The following is a 21,746-nucleotide window of genomic DNA, read 5'->3' as shown; positions in this document are numbered from 1 at the left end:
GCGTTGAATTTGTAGATAGCCTTGGGAAGTATTGCCATTTTCACGATGTTAATCTTTCCAATCCAGGAGCATGGGAGGTTGTGCCATATTTTAGGTTCTGTGTTGATTTCCTTTTTCAAGAAAAAATGTGCACTTTTACATTGCAGTGGGGAAGGGACCATGAACCATGAGGGGCAAGGTCTGGCTGTCCTGGCAGCCAGAACAATGAGGGAGAACATCTTAGTCTTTCACACATGATGGTTCAGGGCCATACAATCTTTCACATAAGAAAATATCTCATTCTTTTCCCAGATTTCTTATACTCCCTTTGTGGTAGCACAATGGCAACCAAGAATCATATTGATTTTTGTGTGTGTGTGTGTGTGTGTGTGTGTGTGTGTGTGTGTGTGTGTGTGTGTTCTCTAAAAACTGCACAAGTTGCATCTGTTTCTCTTTTTCTTTTCTGTGATAATCAAGTCATTGAAGGTATAGTTGATTAAGTGATGATGGAGACCTATGAGAGCAACATAGAACCTGAGCATATTACTGAACTTCTGCTTTGTGGTTAGTGGTTGGATTCATTCTATATTCACATGTCTTATCTGCTGATAATGTATTGACCTTAATAAGAAGAGAGTAAATTCATGTTATTGTTAATCCAAAACTAGACTGCCCAGAAAATGCAAGGCATAGAGTGTAGAATTCTAGTGTTTACAGAGTTCTTGTGTTTATCCCTGAGGGTTTTGCCCTTTGGTCTGATGGACAGTTGATCTGGGGAGCTGCAGTCACTTTGGGGTATGTGGGGTAGTGTTGGGCTTTGCCAAATGGAAAATAAAACTTTTGTTGTTATTTGATTTTTCCAGACAAGTTCTTCCTATGTAGCACAGGCTGGCCTTGAACTTGTAATACTAATAATTCATCCTTCCTAGTGCTGAGATTGTAGGAGGGTTCTAGTATACCTAGCAGAAATTCTAAATTATTTGTTTATTTATTTAATATTTTGGTGCCAGTCCTGGAGCTTGAACTCAAGGCCTTAGCTTCTTTGCTCAAGGGAGTGCTGTGCCACTTGAGCCAGAGGTCCACTTCCAGCTCCACCTTCCCCCCCTTTGGTGGTTAATTGGAGATAAGAGTCTTATGGACTTTCCTGACTGACCTGGCCTCAAACCATGATCCTCAAATCTCAGCTTCCTGAGTAGCTAGGCTTACAGATGTGAGCCTGTAAAAACAATTTTTAAATGAAAACCGTGTTTGAAAGTTCTACTTCTTATTTTTATTATAAAGCAATTTTTTTTTCAAAATGACAAGAAAAAATATATAGACAAATCTATGAGACACTTATCTCCAATTAAATGACAAAAAGCTAGAACTGGAGGTATGGTACCAGTAGTAGGGAGCCATTCTGTTGAGTCCCAGAATTCAAGCCCCAGTACTGGCACAAAATAAAAAGAAAGAAACTATTTGAATATATATCCCAAGAGCCCACTGTTGAAATCAACTCTGTGAACATTTTGGAGGAGCTGCTTCTACTTGGGGCACAGTCCTGTCTGAAAGGCCTACCTTGCTTTTGCTTCCTTCAGAGGACTTACCCTGCTTACCCATTGCATAGTTATTAGCTGACCTATTATGTGCTCCATCCAGAATATAACCACAGGAGAACAAAGACTTTGTTTAAATTTATTATGACTTTATCCCTGCTACTGAGCTCAGTACCTAGCACTTACTGTTTTTGGTGAGTTTCTCTTTCTCTGTCTCTGTCTTTGTCTCTCTCCTTCTCACGATACAGGGCCTCACATTGGCTAAGCAGCTACTCTGAAATGGAGCCACACCCCTCCAGTTCTGTTTCCCACTGATTAGTTGTAAGATAGGTTCTCACTTTTTATCCCAGGCCATCCTAGATTCCAATCCTCCTGTTTATGCTTCCTGTTATATAGTTAGTATTACAGGAATGCAGCTCCACACTACAGCTTTTTCTGCTGAGATGTGGTCTTGTGAATTTTCCCCCTTTAGGCTGGCCTGAAACTTTGACCTTTCTTATCTGAGCCTCGTGTGTAGCTGAGATAACTGGCATGCATGACCTTGCCCAGCTGTTGAGATGGGTGTCGCAAGAAATTTCCCCTCAAAATGACCTTGAGCCTTTACTACTCTCTCCTGAGTAGCTAGTGTGGACGTGAGCCAAGTTCAGAAATGACCATGGGCCACTCTAGATAAGGTATTTCCAGTAACTTCTGTAGCCTAAAAAATTGCAGCCCCAAACTAGTATTTACATTACAGAGCTTCAAAGATGGCATAAGCTGATGCATGCTTAAAATGAGGCCTAACATAGCATTCCATAAATGCAGCTGCTATTGCTATTGTTCCTAATATCTAGCTTCAGGGCTAGCATGGTGTATTGAAATTTTTAGGTGTGTCAAATGCTCTATATCCACCTAAAATCCTGTATTTTCTTTGGACTGTCAAGAATTCTCATCCCTGGGATTGTTTTGCTCGTTAAATGTATTTACCCTTCTCCAGTGTGCAAAGCCTCCCACAGGTGAAGAAGTTATATGCTTAGAATGTACGCTGGAAGAATTCTTCCTGCTAGCCATTGGAGAAACAGGAACTCCCACTAGAGGAGCATATGTCCAGGCGCATGCTCACTAAGGTAGTCTCCAGGGACACCAGAATAGGACATGCAGTAGAGAATAAACCAAATTTCTCTAGATAGCCTAGGCTGTTCATCATGCCCATATTATGGGCAAAGCCGTAAGGGAGATAGAAGTTGATTTCTGTCCACATGGACCTTGAAATACAGAGGGAATTACTAGATATTTACATGAACAGATAGCTGGCATCATTGGCCAATAATTGGTGCAAAAAGTGAGTGGTTGGAGTACAGTACTATGGAATTCTTCCATATTAGTATACATTTTGACACCTGATTGACACTGAGACTTATTTTGTGTGCAATATTTATGATCTAGTCTTAGCAAGAACTTTTATCCCTTATCATCTAAGAAGGCCCTAATGAGAAATTCTATTACCATTTATTTTCAAATGTATGTTTATCTAGATATTTCAACTTTTTAAAGGTATAAATAAATAAGTAAATGTGTTGATGAAGCTCCTTAGGCTAACACGACTTCTGCTGGATAACTTGCCTGTTACTGTATAGTTGATAACTTTGCATTCTCATGTCATTTCTAAGCTCTGGATTTGTCTCCTCTCTTTTACCCTCTGCCTATATTCCCTGCCTGGTTTATTGGTACCTCTGCCATCCCCTGAACAACACTGTCTCTTGTTCCCTTTCATCCAAGAAATAAATGGGAAGAGCCTTTGCTCCACCCCCTGGCTTCCCAATGAGGCTCTGCCTCCCCTAAACCTCAGGGCCAATATGGCTCCTTTTTCCTGTTTCCTGTTAATGCAGTATCTCGTTAGGCTTCCTCACCATTGCCTGAGAAGCATCTTTGTTGATCTCAAAAGCCCTGCCCACCCACAAATCCTGTGAGCCTTGACACAGATCATGGCCTCTGTATGGCCTTCCAGACACTGCTGAGCACACTTGAAGCTCCTGTGTTATGGTTGTTTGGACTCTGAGCCACAGATAGCCCACGGTAATCTTTTGGATTAATAAACAACACTGTCTAAGTCTTTGGGGGCAAGGCCTGAGTGAAGGCTCAGTTTCTCAAACAGAAAAGGAAGGCAGATCCCCCAGCACCAAGCACACCCTTCAGGGCTCCGGTTTGCTTCTGTGTTTTGAGGTCAGAGGACAGAAATCAGACTTTTTTCTTTTATCCTTATCTGCCAGGGGAAAGTTCACTGCTTGGCCTGCAATGTATGCTTCACAAGTATCTATTCACTAAGTAAAGGAATAAGATATAGATACAGATATAGATATAGATTGCAAATGGAAAGTTTTTCTCATTGTAGCACTTCATATGGCAATGACAAACTTTCGCAGTACAGGATCATTGAAGAGAAAATAATAAGAGGGTTTTCTTTTGTTTTTGTTTGTTTGCTTTGTGTTTGGTGGGTTTTTTTGTTTTTTGGGTTTTTTTGTAAGTGGAAATAGGAAGAGGGTTTCATTTGTAAGATGAAGAGTTGAATTCTGCCTGGAAAGACAGATAAGCAGAGGAGTGAGATGCAATATCAGAATCTTTGCAGAAGCACAAAAGTAGTCTGGCTTTTCCTATTCCATGCTGTGAGGACAACTACTATCATAGGCACCCTGCTTTCCTGATTTTCAGGTACAATTGTGAGTGCACTTGCAAATGAGTAAATTTTGACTTGCCAGGTAAATTAGGTTGAGAATGCACAGATTTCCAAAGAAATCTCAGCGTTGAGCAGTCCTGTTTCCTGACTCCTTGGGACTTCTCCAGAGTGCTTTTAAGCTTTGTTTTTTATTTGTTAATTGATTGATGAAGAGGTAGGAATAGTAGTAAGTACACTGAAATTTGAATTGAGCTGAAATTTGCACACTGTGGCCAACTGGAAAGAAGAAAGTATTGACACTTTCTAAATTATAAGGCAAATTAAATGACTGAAGTCAGTGCCAAGATGTTTTATTTCCAGGATTACATGTACTACATAAAACAAGTCTCGTAGCATTTCCCTCCTTTCCTCTCCCTGTCTCAAAGCCTTCGCTGTCATCTCTTGTTTGTCTTCAGTTTGGGGTGCTTGTACAACAATCATGTCTTAGAGCATGAGGAACAAGTGGGTAATAAATACATCCACATCCACACAAAGAGAAAATTACATTCATTGATGAGCCAACCTGAAAATGGAGTTGGAACTGTGATACTTTTGGGTCATTGGGTTTGGATACCTGACTTGTCAGTCTATGGGAAACGAGAGAAGGTAAGCATGTGACCCCCTGGTTAACATCTAAAGGATCTAGAAAGCACTAAGATGTCTGTTAAGTCAGACCAGATGTCTGGAGGGTTTTTAAATCTCTTTTATATGGATGCCAACAAGATTTCCTAAAGATGGGTTCAGACCTGCTCTCCCTGAGTGGTTTTGGCTGTGTAGATTAAAACAAGGTAAACTCATTATAGGTTCAGTGTGGCAGGCTTTGAAAGATTTGAAAAATGTTCTTTCACTGAGACTGAATAGCTAGATGCACTTTTGCTGCCAATATCAACACAGTGCAAGGGCCCTCCTGTTATTTTCTACTAGAGTTTTCTTAGGACATGGAATGGGGTGGGGGCAGGAGTGTGAAAAATATCAGAGGATTTTGTTTTGTTTTGCTTTTTTTCCCCTCTTGTTCTTGGCTCGTAGAGCAAGTTGATGGTAAGTATTGGGCAATGGATTTAACCACACTGTTCCTCAATTTCCTTATTACCAATGCTGTCTTGTTTATTAGCAATTTTGAAACACTCACAGTTGTACAATTATCCAACATTGGTATCATCTTTCTAATCTACTTGATATCTCTTTAATAGTGGTGACCATTGACATTAGACTCACTTAGAGAGGTTCTTAAAGTGAAGATCCCAGGTCCTGAGTTAGAATATTAAGGGGTATATAACCTCCGCCCCCTCCCCACAAAAAAAAATCTAAGTTGTAAATAATTTATTAGGTGATTCTGAGGAACTTCAAAATATCCTCTTGAGTGTTTCTGTTTTCTAGTAAGCTTAAAATTGAACATGGATAATATGATCATTTTAAAATCCCCTGTTATCTCCCTGAATTTTCTGAACAGACCCAATCTTGGCTGTTTTCCCCAGAGCTAGTGCATATTGTGTCTGAATAGTTCATTTAAAAATATTTGTAAAAAAGAAAGCCAGACACCTGTGGCTCATGTCTTTAATCCTGACTATTTACAAGGCTGAGATCTAAGGATCATGAGTCTAATCTAGCATGAGCAGGAAAGTCCAATTAACTATCAAAAAGCCAAAATGAAACTGTGGCTCAAGTGGTAGAGAACTAACCTTGAGGGGAAAAAAAGCCCAGGCCCTGAGTTCATACCCTATGTTCAACACAAAACAAAACAAAAAAACCCTAAAGCTTATTTTATCAGCTCTTATTCTCAAAATGTATATAATCATATGGAAAATGTATGTGGTGGGATGATGGAGACCAGCAGTTTATAGCCAGGAATGGGATGAACTTACCACTCGAGCTTCCTAGAACAGAGGAGTGGAGCCAGCAAGTAGAGAATCTCCCTGCTTTGAGTTTACTGCTGGACTTTCCCTAGGAGATCTGGGGGTGAGAATCTATTCTTTATTTGACCATTGACTCAGCTTTGACCTTGAGAAACCCATTTAATTTTTCCCCACAGTTTCCCTTCCACAATATATGCTGTCTCCATCCTCATGAAACTTTTTACAGGAGTTGTTTAGTTTATTTAGATGGAAAGTTGTATTATGATAACTATAGGTTATACAGCCAGGTATAATTTGGGAAGTAGTGCTAACATTAGATTATGGACAAGTAGTGATGATTATGTCTTATAACTGAAGAGGAACAAAATACATGCTGTCCAGCTTTTGCCTTTATGTGGAGAACTGAGTGGGTTCAGGGTTGTGGATTTTCTGGATGAAGTACTGTACAAATACTACAGAAACTGCAGAGATGTACAGAATTCAGGTTTCTCTGCTGGAGAACTAGAAAAATAGGACAGTTGTTTCACCTCAGCTTTGTCTCAGCAAAGAAGAAAGAAGATTCTACGTGTCACCTTATTGTTTGCCACCTTCCCTTGGATGTTTCACAGCCTTGAGACCTGTTGCTAGTTTTTTAATTGTTGCAAAACATATATAAACGTAACAGCTTTAATCAACACATGTTTATGATCTTGCTGTTTCTATGGGTGGGAATTTAGACACAGCTTAATGGAGTCTTCTGCTCAGACTCACAAGTCCAAAATCAGGTATCTACAGGGCTGCATTCTCATCTGAGACTCAGCCAGGGAATGATCTGCTTCTGGGCAACTTTAGGTGATTACGAAATTCATCTTTGAGGCTGTGGAATTCATAACAGTTTATCTTCTCAAATCCAGCAAGAGAGCCTTTCTTTCCATTGTACTACTTAAACGAAATCAGTAAGAAATCTTACATCTTTAGAAGATGAATGGATTTCATATCCATTAGGATGGCTATTACAAAAATAGTTTTGTAAAAACATAAAAAGTGAGTGTTGACAAGGATATGGAAAAATTAAAACTCCTGTGCACTATTGATAAGAATGGAAAATGGAGAAGCCACTGTGGAAAACAGTGTGAAGGTTCCTTAAAACATTAGAAATATAATTAACATATAACCCTACAACAAAAACGAACAGCCGGGTGCCAGTGGCTCACCCTGTAATCCTAGCTACTCAGCAGGCTGAGATCTTAGGATCACGGTTCAAAGCCAACCAGGGCAGGAAAGTCTGTGAAACTCTTATCTCCAATAAACCACCAGAAAACCGGAAATGGTGCTGTAGCTCAAGTGGTAGAGTGCTAGCCTTGAGCTGAAGAGCTGAGGGGCAGTGTCCAAGCCCAGAGTTCAAGCCCCACAACCAACAAAACAAACAAACAAATCTGAAAGCAAAGACTTAAGCAGGTATTTGTATGTAGCAGCATTATTTACAACATCCAGACTTGAAATAATTCATGTCCAGGGCTGGGAAGGTGGCTCAGTGATAGAGCACTTGCCTTCCATGCTTGAGGCCCTGGGTTCGATTCCTCAGCACCACATAAGCAAAAAGAAAAAAAGCTGGAAGTGACACTGTGGCTCAAGTGGTAGAGCGCTAGCCTTGAGCTGAATAGCTGAGGGACAGCTCCCAGGCCCAGAGTTCAGGCCCCATGACCGGACCCCCCCAAAAAAAACCCAGAAATAATTCATGTCCATGAATAGATTAATAAATAAATAAAATGTGTGTATAAAGTATAATATTTTTCAACCTTTATAAGGAAAGAAATTCTGATCCCAGCCACAACATAAACCTTGATAATTTTATGCTATCAAATATTAGTCAGATACAGATTCCATTTTATAAAGTACATAAAGCAATAAAAAGAACAGAGACAGGAACTACAATGGTGGCTCCAAGAAGCCTGGGAGATAGAGAAACAGAAATAACTGTTTAATGGCTACAGGCTTAATTTTGCAAGGTACAGAGTTCTGAGGATAGGTGATGATGATAGCTGTCGAACAATGGAAGTGTGCTCAATTCTCCAAAACTATGGATTTGAAGACAGTTCCAATGGTAACTTTTATGTTCTACATAAACACAGTCAACGGAAAAAAAAAACTAATAAGCAAAGGAGGTAAAGATGACAATTCACAAATAGGCAAGGTAACAAGTAAGACTACCTATGAAAAGATGCTCAACCTTGTGGGTCATAAAGAAACCAATATTAGAAAGTAATAATATAGTACCATCTTTTAGTCTAATAGGATTTTGAATGTTTTATATCTGACATACAGATTCTGGCATGTGATTCTATCAGAATGTGGTTAACTTCTCTGCTTAATCCTCACCTCCCTTTCCCTCCTCAGGACACAGATAAAGTCTTTATTTAATACTCTTAGCATTATTTTTAGTATGCTAGTTGACTTTAAAAAAAAATAACACCTTGTCCTTGAGGCCCCAAAGAATTGTATTAAATGCAATTCTGAAATGTTTGTTGTCTTAAAAAAAAAAGTATTTGCCTGCAAAGATTAGATTATTTCCACCAATATATCCAGAGATTATAGTATTAGTAGTAGTAAAATGTGAGTCATAGTGTTCCTATGTCTTAGCACTGGCAACCTTACAATCAAACATGTGTATCCTTTCAACCCTTCACGTTTCCTATTTGTGCTAAATCATGTGACCGTGTATCTGTTTATTACCTCATAGTTTCCATGGGTCATTGTTATCTTTTGGCAATTTATTGAAAGTAATTAGAGTAAATTTTTTGGATGACAAGGAAATGTGGCTAACAATGCATCTATTATTAGGCAAACACTATGTGCCAGGCATTCTACTAAGCATATTTCTGTGATTTTTTTTTACTTAATCTGCACACCCTTCTGAGAATAGTTGTGAAATTTGAGCCTCAGAGTCCTAACAAACTTACTTCAGGGCTGGGAAGGTGGCTCAGTGGTAGAGCGCTTGCCTTGCATGCATGAGGCCCTAGGTTCGATTCCTCAGCACCACATAAGCAAAAAGAAAAAAGCTGGAAGTGGTGCTGTGGCTCAAGTGGTAGAGCACTAGCCTTGAGCTGAATAGCTGAGGGACGGCGCCCAGGCCCAGAGTTCAGGCCCCACGACCGGACCCAAAAAAAAAAAAAAACTTACTTCAAATCATACAGCTGGTTAGTAGAGACGGAATTCACATCCAGATCTCTACTTCCAAAGATCTGATCTTCCCACTCCGCAAAACAACATCTAGGAATATGAATTACATGTGTTTCATGCATGTATATTTTACTACACGTGTCAATGTGTTTATTGTGGTAAAATATATCACTTAAAAAGTGATTTATAATGACAGATATTTAAACAGATCACTGTAGAAATTGCCTGTGGATTATAACTCCTAAAATTTCATATTAGAGCAGTTAAAAAATCACTCTAGCCATCAAGCCGGTGTGCATTCAGAATAGAGTGCTTCCTGTTCTGTGTCAAAAGTGCAGATTTTGCTTCCTGATAAAATGTACTATTGGTGTACTGTCTATTTTTTATTGTGATTCAGGTGCAAATAACAGGAAAACATTTTTTTATATCTTGTCAAAAGAGGAGGTGTTTCTAAAAAAGAATCCATAATGTAATAGTGATTTAAATGGCCATTTTTCTACATTGTGAATGAGGAGAAGACAGTTTCTAGCACAGGACTCAAAGAAGTAACAATGGTCTACTGACTTGAACAGAAATGACCGGCAGGGACTTTCCCAGGATTTGGAGCCGCTAGGCAGGTCTTCACAGACCTTTGGTATTCTTCCCTGCCCAAGATGATGAAAACACACCAAACCACAGATTAGCTATGAGACATCCATGCAAATGCCAACACTGAAACAAATTGTTTTGCCAGGCCTTTATCCAGGTCTTTTTAAAAAGTCTAACACCACAAGAAAAAATAAACAAATGAAGCTTGTCAGTTGTATTCTTACACAACTCAGTGAATAGTAATGTACATTGTAATAGAGCTTTAAAGTGGTGTGAAAGGGTAAGGAAATTTTTTTTAATATCCCACTTCCCTTAGAGAATTCTTTAAGTCATAATATTTTCAGTTTTTACTAAAGGAGTGTAACAATTGGCAACAGTGGTGGTCATGCCTGGAATCGTAGTTACTCAAGAGGCTGAGGTCTGAGAATTGAGGTTCAGAGCCATATCCATGAGACTGTTTAAGTCCAGTTAACTAAGACAAAACCTGAACTGAAGTCATGACTGAAAGTCAGAAAGCCAGCTGGAGAAAAGCCATAATAATAATAATAAGTGTGAAAATCCCTGAGTTTAAGTCCCAGTACTGGGACCCAAAAAAAAAGAAACAAGAAAAACTGAAAATGAAAGACAAGCTGGAGTATGTGTTTCCACACGCGCTCGTGAGCACACTCAGGCACACTTATGTGTCTGGTCTAGTTCTAAATCGTGTACTGCTCTTCTTTTGCAGAGCTCATACTTGTTTCAACCGTCTGGATTTGCCTCCATACCCATCCTTTTCCATGCTTTATGAGAAACTGTTGACAGCAGTTGAAGAAACCAGTACCTTTGGACTTGAATGACCTGATCACGCAGTGGCCAGCTCTTCATGAACAGGCAGATCAGGCAGCTGGCCTTCAGAAGAATGAACACTGGAAGTCAGGAGACAAGGCTTCCATAGAGTGAAGTGGAGTGCTGTTGTTTTCCGGGAACATGTGCTCTCCCATTTGGAGAGTGGCAGATGACAAGTCCTCATGGCAGGGTTTGAATGAGCTTGATGCCCAGGGGACAACCCAACAGTCTTTCAATCAACAGTTCTTGACTGCCAAATTTTTTTTTTCCATTTGTTATGTTCCGAGACAAAGATGAACCTCTACGTGATCAGCTCCATGGTAACTTTTAGGGACTCAGGAGAATCTTGAACATGATTCAAGCTAAACTGGCAATACTTCACCCAACCTCCAAATTAGTGTGAGTTAAATCTCATCATGAAAACTGATCTATTTCCTGGAAGTACGTTCATTTAAGCCCTCCGTTTAACAGAATATTCAGTTCTTGCTTATGAGTGCCTGCATGGTGTACACTATAGGTTTCAGCTTTCATTGGACACAAATGAAAACCGAAACTGAAGTCAATATGAAGTAACTTTTAATGATTTGCAACAAGGTGGTCTGTGACAATGTATATGCAAGTGGTATGTGTGTAATTATGGCTGAAGACAAACTGTTACTCAATGAATTACTAAGGACAGATTTTATGCTTTATAATGCATGAACACAAGTTTAAAATAACTAACAATTAATCACAGCATATCAGGAAAAATGTACACAGTGAGCTCTGATTATTTTGTATAGGTTCATTATATTTATGTTCTTTAAGGTGTAAATAAGAACCTATCTATCATACTGTATGTGTCACCTTTCCATTTTCATGTTCCATGCTTACTCGGGCATCATGCTGGTATTTCTTTAAGCACTCTCAAGGGAATAAAGGGCCTTTTATTTTTATAAAAGTAGAAAAGAAAAAAAATTCCCCCAAATATTTTGCACTGAATGTACCAAAGTTGAAGGGACATTACAGTATGACTAACAGCAAATCCATCACTGGACAACTTCAATAAAAAGTAGCTTCTAAATCAGACTTCCTTCACAGGGCCATGTCAAACACTACAAGGACTGTGCATCTAAGTAATAATTTTTTAAGACTCACTCTATGTGATAGTATGATATGCATTTATGTAAAATGCATTAGACTCTCTTCCATCCATCAAATACTTTATGGGATGGCATTTATTACAGATATTTCGTATCTCCCCCACAGCTTTTTATTTGTACAGCATCGTTAAACACTAAGCTCAGTCAGGGAGCTATCAACTACATCGAAGACATGAGCTCTCTTTAGTAATACGAATTCCATTTTCCCTTATCAGTAAAGATATCACAAGGTGAAACACACAGCACTATATTTCTAAGACTGCATTTTCACAGATGCATAATTTTCTTATTAATATCGACAATTTTTCTATGGCATCTCAAATATCGCATGACATCGTTCATCTTAATTCTGCTTTATTTTGTGAGAGGATATCCTTCATTTTCATTGCTTTTGGGATTATTCTACATCACTGTCAGTTCTTCGATTTATGGCCATAAAGGGATCAGATGCACAATGCAGTGGAGATCTATTAAGGGTGGTAAAAGTGTTGGATTAATATTTAATTTGCCAGCCTGTGGATCCCTAAGAATGGGCAGAACATTTTTTAAGAATCATGTATTTAAGTAAAAAATTGAATTCCTATTATGATATGATATAGGCAATCTTATATTTTATAGAGGTTCATATGCCCAGTTTTCATAGGGGTTTTATAAGCACTGATTGCTCTCCTCTTAGTGAAGCTGTGTTGATCACCAGGACCCTCAAGAGAATACCACTCAGGTTGCATTCCTGCACTAAAGGCAGGTGCAAAGGGGTGGGGAACTGTTCTGGACAAAGGTTACAGAAATTGGGGGTGGGCATATTTATCTGTATACTATAATGGGACAGAAAAAAGGGAAGAGAAAGCATATTTAACTGGAAATATTTGTTGTACATATTGATCATGAATACAAGTATATATTTAATTTGGCAAACTATTTTTACTTGTTTGTATTTTTTTCATTTTAAGAAATATAGTATAATACATTAATGTACTTTTTAAGATCACACTTTTGATACATCAGAGCTAGAATTCTCAACAGCTGATATGGAAGGTTTATTCTTAAGAAAAAAAATTATGTATTAGTAAACTGTCAGCTTTCATTTTGGTTTGAGACACTTTGTTTCCAACAATCATTTTGCTCCCTAAAGAGAGATTTGAAATAAGATGCATCTCCCTGATTATTCCTAACAAATACATTTCCTTGTTAAGGCATCCAATTTTGAAAATAACTGTTTTCTTTACTGTATGCAGACATTGTTCATGTCTCATGTCTTGTAGAATAGTCTAGCTGACAATTCTCACAGTTGGGAATTATCAAAGATGTATTGAGCATATCAAAAGCTATGAGAGCTTACGATTCTTCTTTGGGCAAATGAATAGCCAATAATAACTGTATAAAATATTGAATAGCACTTCCACAAAATAAATCAGATATGAATATACTCTATAATTTAAAATATCCAGAAATATGTTCTTCTGGATTATGAGCCCAAGTAACTTAGTCCCTTGATCTTGTTTTCTTTAACCAACGAAGATGACATAATTGAAGAACTTATAGCAAAAAGTCAACTGATACTTCACATATTTGGCAGAACATTTCTTAGGAAAGAGAAGAGGCACATGATTGCCATACCCTCTGGGTCAGTTGCTGTGTGTGATGATGGAGCTACAGATTCTGAGTCTGATCCCTAGAAGCTCACAGCCCACAAGAGGAGACATAGATCCCTCCAAAAATATTTTAAATAAAAAATAAACTAAGTTCTACAATCAAGGAATGAAAAGAAAAAACAACAACACTCTATTACAAACTGAAGAGGTGTAATTTCCAATTCACGGTTGGGAAATAGTGCAGCTAAAATAAATGACACAAATACTGTTTTTATAAAGTAAGTGACTGTGAATTTACACAATGATGGTTTGTAGTGTGTATGTGGGGAGCTCAAGTGTGAAGGGGGAGCTCAAGAATTGGAAAAATTATGGAAGAAATATAGAAGACATTTCCTTCTGTTACCCTTCATCTATATTAACATGTACCTTTGGTTTTCAGTGTAAAAAAACAAAATCCAAGATCCTAAGCTCACACACTTAGGAAGTCAAAACATTTTTCTTGTGCACAAAATGAATGGATCAAAGAAGTATAGTCACAGTGTTCTAGAATATGTTGAGTTCATAATTAAATTGAAATTTTCTAATAAGTGAAATCTGGAAAACACTATTAAACACAAGGGGAAAACTTGCAAATTTATGGTTTCAGGTGATATTCATTCATTTAAACTCAAGCTTCAGGAAGGAAAGATGGCTAAGATCTAACCATGGTGGGCCTAACCATTCAAAATGGTAAACTATGATGCAATAATAACAAAAGTGTGTGTTTGCCCCTTGCTCTGGAGTTCCGCACAGTTCTCTGGTGCACTATCTCTTCTGATCCTTAAGTACTTTATTGGGGAGAAGGATCAAGTTCTCCCTCTCCCTTCTGGGTTGAAGCTGGTTTTCATGGCTAATCTTGTGGAATCCATTTCAGTACTGTACAGTCAGAATTCTGTGCTGTAGCTCAAAAGATGTGGCAGTGAATGTTTATGCTACTGTTCACTTACTGCCAGTTGTAGACCATGCTTCATTTTTCCAATTCTCCCTTTCCTAAGCAAACACACTTCAAGTGTGATACCTTCTTAAAAAAATAAAAAGTCCATTAAAAAGTAGTATACTCATGGGGGGAAATGTCATAGGCGATAATTTGCTTCTCATTATTTTTCATAAGAAATTTAAAACAGGAGGCAGAATTTGGTTGGTTTGGGTGGATTGATACAGTATTGCATAAGAAGTAAGCATGAAAAACAGGCACCAAGACACAAGACTTGCTCTATTTTTTTTTAATTCTTAATGAGAATGGGTGTCAAAAGACCTTGAAAACTGGAGCCCAGGACTAGGAAGAAAGAGATATTTAGGAGTCCCTTTCTCTGTCTTCCTCACATTTGTCCAAAGGTTTTTTTTTTTTCTTTTTGCACAACTTTTATTTATAACTTGGCTATTTCCAACAAGGCAAATGTCTTATAGTGAAGAGTCTAGGAGTCTGCCCAATTTATCCTTAGGAAACTCCAGAGACAGAGAAGACAGTGCCACACCACCATTAAAAGGCATCACTAATCCTTCTTAATAGAAAACACGCATATGAAGAACCTAGCCTAATCTTTGAGCCAAGTCCGAGTTTCAGGCCCTCTTCCTCCCCTTTATCTGCTTTGATGAGTGACCACACTCCATCTTAGCCATCTTCCATCCATGGGACTTGACTTTAAATTAATCAGAATGCCTCTTAGATCAACATTCTATTGTGGAAAAACTTGTCTTTCTACTTTAAGTGTGTTTTCCAGATCATTTGTGTGGCATGGAAGCAAAGGAATGCAAGACATTAAAGTTTCCTTAATTGTGGCTTAAGGCCAACTGCTATCCACTGAAAGGGGGATAAAAATAAAAAGTGGAAAAATAAAAGCCCAGCAGTTGTGCCACCCCCAAGAATTGAATGCTAATATTGACCAGCTGTCAGGCATCGGGAGTAATGTGACATTCCAAAGAGCTGGCACAAGGGATAAAGTGAATATGTGTGTTGCCATTTCAGAGCAATCTGGACCGGCAGAGGAAGGATGTTTGAGACAAGGAGAATAGTTGAGAGTTTGCAAACAAAAGTGGCAAGGCCATGGTGGAAAGATCATCTTAGAGCATGCTGGTTATAATTTGGTTTTTGGCTTGGAAATCTTCCAACTTGCAGGGGAAAGGAGGGTAATTCTCATTTTATAACTCAGTAGGTTAATATTTTCTACATGACAAAAATGGAAGTTAGCCCTAAAGTATTAAAGCTAACCATAGTTTAGGCAGGAAATCCAACACTTTTACATTATGTTGTAGATTGTTCTGACTTGCATTATTACTATTGAATACTGTGTATGAAATAAAGGAAAGGGTGCTTCATTATACTTAATTTGTTTTTAGCAGATATTCTTTGACATTAGAATGTTTTTGATACATTTTTGTGTATCTAGTGGTAACTTAACTGCTCCCTTGTAATCTCAAAAGAAAAATCTTGAGTGAGGTTACCCAATTGCAGAGACTTAATCAGTGTTTCTAACTCAAGAAGGTAATCCAGACAGGAAATACATTCACTCAGATTTCTATCTTCAAGGTACTTTAGTTAGGTTTTGTGATTGAACAGCATTAGCAGGATAGAATGACTAATTGCATGGTGTCTGGGGAACATAGGAAAATCAAATGAGTATATATGATCTGTATGCCTAGTGCCCTTGGGCAGGTGATATCTGTCTATCCAGCTTTCTTTTTTGTTTTTTTTAAGAGATATTACAACCCTGAGGAGTGTTGATAGGCATGTTGAATGATTCAAACTGAATCAGCTATTACTGATGAAGACTAGGAACCATCAGTAAACTTCTGGTTGCTATCACCTTCTACTTAAAAAAAAAAAAGGATGCAAAGTGTTCAAGAAATACCTTGGAAGGAAGGATTAACCAGGAAACACAGAACTGAATGTTCTTTTAGGACCCTAGTGCTCTAAAAGATGTAATTACAGCCTATTTTCTTTCTTTATATGATATTATAAGTAAACGGGGCTGTTGCTAGGTTGGAAAGTGCATAAGATTACATGTTTTTATAATAGGGATGCAGGCATTCCAAAATAGATGAATTAAATTACATGCATCTCTCTTGCCTCTTACTGAAAGTATTAATCTAATTTTATAATAATGCTTACTTTTTAATATCAAGGCTCTGTAAAAAAAATCATTTATTTCTAAGATCTCGGTAGAGTACAGGTGGTGTATTTTTTTAAGCCTTTCCATTTCTCTACACTATTACCCCACTCATTACATCCAGTATGCCATCTATCACAGGTAATAGCAACATTTCTATTTTTGTTGTTTTGATTTATTTCATATTTATTCAATGTGATTTTTAACAGAGTATAATAATGGGAGAGATTTGCTATTATAATCAAGATTATATAGCACTCATTTCACTTTACATTTAAATTACTTTTTCTCAAAGCCAATTATGCAGATTGTGGACATCCTAGAAACGGTTCTTGGGTGGTGTAATAGTAAAGCCTTGGACTCTGAATTGTGGACTAGTTATTTGTTTTCTGGGAAGTCTGTGTACTTATCCCCACCTGAATCCCTGACTCTTACGTTGTATTTTTTTATGATTATTAAATGTTTTGAGGGAAAGATATTTTAATGTGAACAATTTGTTTTATTTTCATACTGATCTCTATTTTTGTTTAAAACCATGTTACATCATGAAATCACTTAATCCAAAATAAATCTTCTTTAAAAAATAAATTCTGACTTTTCTGTCATACTTGTGGGGAAGAACAAAAGTCATGATAAAGATCTTGGGATTAGTCTGCAGCTCTACTAAAGCAGGAAGTTTTCTTTTCGTTGCATGTATAATCAGGAATGTGTTTTGTTTATCCTTATCAAATATGGGTTGAGATTGTCAAGTCATCTTGATTAAATGCATAATTCATGAACATACATGTAACCCTAACACCGCTACCACCCACACAAATTCAATCCTATTGTCTTTTTTCGCAGGGACTGGCTAGGTATTTAATAAGCAGCAGAGAGTGATGGAGATTTGAAGTATTTTGGTCCAGCAGATCCTAACCACTATTAAAATATATGCTGTTTACCAAGAAAAACCTAGAAATCCAGTTTGGGGAGACATGGGAGTAATTTTGTTGTTGTTGTTTTCATTGTATTGTTTTAAGACAAGTTTTCACCATGTAACTTAGGTTGGCCTGGAATTTGCTAGACAGCTGGAGCTGGCCTGGAATTATAATCTCTCTGCTTCAGTCTACTGATTGCTGGGATTAAAGGCATGCACCATGTTGCCCAAGCTAGAATCCAATTTATTTTGTTATATTTCCATTTTAAAAAATTGGGTGAGTTAAACTAGCTGTGTCTATAGGTTGAATTTGCATTGAGTTCAATAATATATCTTGTACTTTATTGATTACTGATATAAAAGAAATTGACCAAAATAAATACATAAAATGTCACCAAGACATGGTAAGAAAGGACCTGGAACAGAGAAAACTAGAGACCCAATATGAAGATAGTTGGCCACTGAAGGGCAAGGTGAGTACATATTGTGAAGGAAGTCAGTCACTAAAGAATCTACTTGTGGTGATCTACTTTTCAGTATCTCTCTTTAAATCACCTTGTACTAATTCTTATGAATTAAAAGGATCCCTGTCAAGAGTTTGTACAACAGCTGTACCAGTAAACTATTTATTGGTGGTTTTAAATTGAAAATCAATTTCACATATTACATGAATGCAGTTAAAGCAGAAGATGGGACTTCTATAACTTTTACCTTGTTACCGAAGGGGAAGATCCAGATAATATACTCATGGCACTGACTTTCATTCCCTCTCTTTCCTTAGGTCAATCTAATTTTAGTAAGACAGATTGCCTTTATTATGTTCTTTTCATATAAAACATAAACTCAATTAGTGAATGTGTAATAACACAAAATTCACATCAGCCAGGAAATCTGAATGCTGATTAAAAAAAAATTACCCGGAAAGCCTCTAAACTCAAAGTAGATTTTTATCTTAATGTTTTACTATTTATATTGTTAAAAATATTGTTCAATTAGTAATGCTTTCCCTACCAGACACTACAGTAGTATCACATTTGTGAAACAAAACTGGAATTACCAGAATAAATGCGAACATCTATTAAAGCTATAGTTACATTGAGACTCATAAGTTTCATATACTTTATTTGCCTGATTAGTTATAAATGTCCCTAAAGATGCTGCCATTGGTTTTGCATTTAGAAAGAAAAGGTCAGTAAGTTTCAAAATATTATTAGAAATACATATTTTTCTTTCACAATTTATAATAATGTTAAAATATGACCTCTGACTATGCAAAATACTTCATATAACAATGTATATCTAGATTGACATTCAACTGACTCTGGAATAAACCTCAAGTAGCCTCTCTCCTTCCCCATGCTTCTACCTCCAATTAAATTCCTTAGCTCAAGGCCCAGTAATGGTCTGTGTTTTATTCCTATGCTATTTGTCTAAATGTTAAGTATAGTCTTCTTTAGAATTAGATTTAACCACTTAAGGACATCTTTTATAGTAAGTAAAATCAATTAAAAGAAACCAAATGATTTAGACTGAAAGTTTATCCCCAATATTCATACGTTGAACCCTAATTCCCAGTGTGATGGTTTTCAGAGTAGGGACTTTCAGAGGGACAAGAAGATGGAGCTCTCTTGGATGAGATCAGTGTTCTTACAAAGAGATAACAGAGAGAGCTCCTTTACTTCTTCCTGATGAGCACACAGCACAAAGGGAACCATCTACCAATCAGACAGTTGGCTCTCTCACCAGACACCAGACCTGGCTTGGGCTTCCCAGTCTAGACAGTTTGACCCAATGCACCCAACTCCAGTGGAAAGGCAAGCTCTAGGAAGAGAAAGCCAGCCAATAAAAAGAAGAAAATATATCTTCTAATACTGAAAGTAGAGCTGATCCAGATGGCCCACTCTGGGTCTCCTCAGGGTAGTGGAGTCTGAAGGAAAACAGATTGCTCTGATGAGACAGAAAATTGGGCCCCCCAAAATGAGACATCCAGACTTCAATCCGGAGCTTTGGAGCCTCTATCCCCTTCCATCCTCATGGCCTGGAAATCCAAGAGAAATTTCAAGTGAAAAAATCCCATAATGTGAGTCTGGATTCCCAAACCCAGCTGATGGAAAACAACATTTGTTCTTTGAAATGAAAGGAGATTTCTATTCTCAAATAACCTGGCTTCCCAGAACAAGATCAAACAACAAACCAACTAAGGCCTTTTTTAACTTCTGACTAAGCAACACTTTACCAATTAGTGCTAATTTACTGTTACCCCAGTTTTAGTTAGGAAGCCCTATCAAGGTCTCTTAAACTTTAAACTTTGTACTGGTAATGGTAGAAGACAGTTCAAATAATGGATGTAGTTCGATGCTAGTTTTACCCATACTGAAATACTTGTATGTTTCATTTTTCAAATTAAATTCTTCATATACCAAACTCGGTTTCACTTTGAGAATAAGATCTTCCCCCTTTCACTTTAATAAAAACTAATTACCTTCACCCTTTCCCCAAATCTTAAAGACATTTGATAATGCAGTAAGATACCATCTTACTTTACATATTTCTTGGCATCTGCTGTGGTGCCCTGGAGTGTGTACACATTGACTTGAAAGTATGGTCTATAAAACCAGTCTCTTCCTCACATAGTACTACTGATGATTTGCAGCTCAAATGTTTGGGTTTGTTTTCTCTCATCTGCAATTAGCCTGTCTGTTATATCACTCATTACAATGTTTAAGGAGGAATGAAGATAACAGGCTGTCTGAATCTCAGAACCCTGCAGGAATGTCAGCAGTGCTGTGGCTGTGATGTATATGCGTATCTTTCCTAACCAGTCACACAGTTCAGTGGTGGTGATAGATGCTCCAGTACCTATTAGTGAGTCCCTAGCTAAGTTGGACGTGTCCTTAATTAACACATAAACTTCTGTTTCAAAAATTTAGCCTAACTCCTTGGAGAAAGGAGTGGTTCTAGGAAAAATACTGAACCTGGTACATCTTGTTCCACAAAGTAAAGAAGTGAGATGAAAACAAATTAAAGCATACACACTCACACACACCATGGGAACTTGTAAAAGGATGCAGGCATTAACTAAAGATACAAGTGGCTAAAGCCAAAGTAATTTGAGCAACACAGTCACTAAAGTACTATCAGATTAATATAAACTATAAATGAATACCATACACAGTTAAATACATGGTTAATTGATTAAATGATGCTAAAAACCTCCTTGCAGAAAAAAACCTGTGAACAATTTATGTATCTCCTTAATTTATGTTGATCTTAAATATGATCTGCCAGTAGTGACTTCCTTCCACAGACTATATAGCAAAGGGAGGAAGGTAAGAGGGAGTAGAACTTACTTTGAAGACTGACAAATGCTACATCAGCCAGAAGATAAAGGTCAACAGTCACAAATCATGAGTAGTGGGTACCCTATCATGTGATGTGATAAAATGATGTAACCCATAATCCCAGTCTACCCATGAGAAATGTGTCCAACAAATTCCAATGGGTGATCATCAAGCACTTTACCACTGTTCTTTAAAAGTTCCAGGATGACCAAAAACAAGGAAAACAAAAAGTATCTGAGAAATGGTTTCTCAGACAAGAGTTTGACTAATGAGAGGTGGTAATTAAATATAACATGGCAACTTGGATTGAAACCTGGAATAGAAAAAGTTTACCAGGTAAGTATAAAGAAAATCTACATAAAGCACAGACTTCAGTGAATAATTGCATATCAGTATCAGTTTTTAATTGCAATTAATATAAGTCATAGTAATATATTAGTGCAGATGTATATGAAAAGTCTTTATTATTTTCTCCATTTTTCTATAAATCTAAAAGTATTCTAAAAACCACAGATACTGAAAATAAATGTTGAGAAAAATCAGCGCTAAAATGGGAGCATGCAACAAAGCCCTCGAATCAACTCCTGGCGTAAATGGATCACAATGATATTAAATCATTGTTGGATGCACAGATGAAAAAGAATCAGTTACTACGATAGTGTAATTGAATCTCAGAAAAAAAAAGATGGACAGCACCCAAAAAAGAGGACATCCTGTAAAATCCCACAGATACTATGCTTAAAATAGACAACTGGAGCGTTGAGGATACTGGCTGGAAAATGCAGGGAAACTCCGGGGCTTCAAAGTGCTCTAGTTCTTGAGCTAGATGAGATTACAGCTGTATATTTATATTTACTGTTTATCGACTCTACAATCAAAATCCGAGTCCTTTGTTATAGGTCAATAGGAAAGGACATTTTTAACTTCCATATTTGGCTGTGCTTGCTCTGTGAAACTTTACCAGCGCCTCTTTGTTTT

At 37.4% G+C, this 21,746-nt stretch overlaps 1 protein-coding gene across 4 annotated transcripts in view; it reads left to right on the top strand.

The window, feature by feature from the left end:
* Positions 1–13,005, top strand: part of Hecw2 (HECT, C2 and WW domain containing E3 ubiquitin protein ligase 2) — a 218,544-nt gene extending 205,539 nt beyond the window's left edge. For all 4 annotated transcript variants that reach the window (XM_013013284.1, XM_013012535.1, XM_013011815.1 and 1 more), the window contains exon 29: positions 10,531–13,005. In XM_013013284.1, coding sequence (XP_012868738.1) covers positions 10,531–10,642 — 112 coding nt within the window. In that variant the 3' untranslated portion in view covers positions 10,643–13,005. The remainder of the gene's footprint in view (positions 1–10,530) is intronic.
* Positions 13,006–21,746: the final 8,741 nt, after the last annotated feature.

The sequence above is a fragment of the Dipodomys ordii genome, unplaced genomic scaffold, assembly GCF_000151885.1.
Source record: "Dipodomys ordii isolate 6190 unplaced genomic scaffold, Dord_2.0 Scaffold1, whole genome shotgun sequence".
NCBI classification, from domain to species: Eukaryota; Metazoa; Chordata; class Mammalia; order Rodentia; family Heteromyidae; genus Dipodomys; species Dipodomys ordii.
Note: the sequence above shows the minus strand (reverse complement) of the source record. Positions and strands in the feature narration are given on the sequence as shown.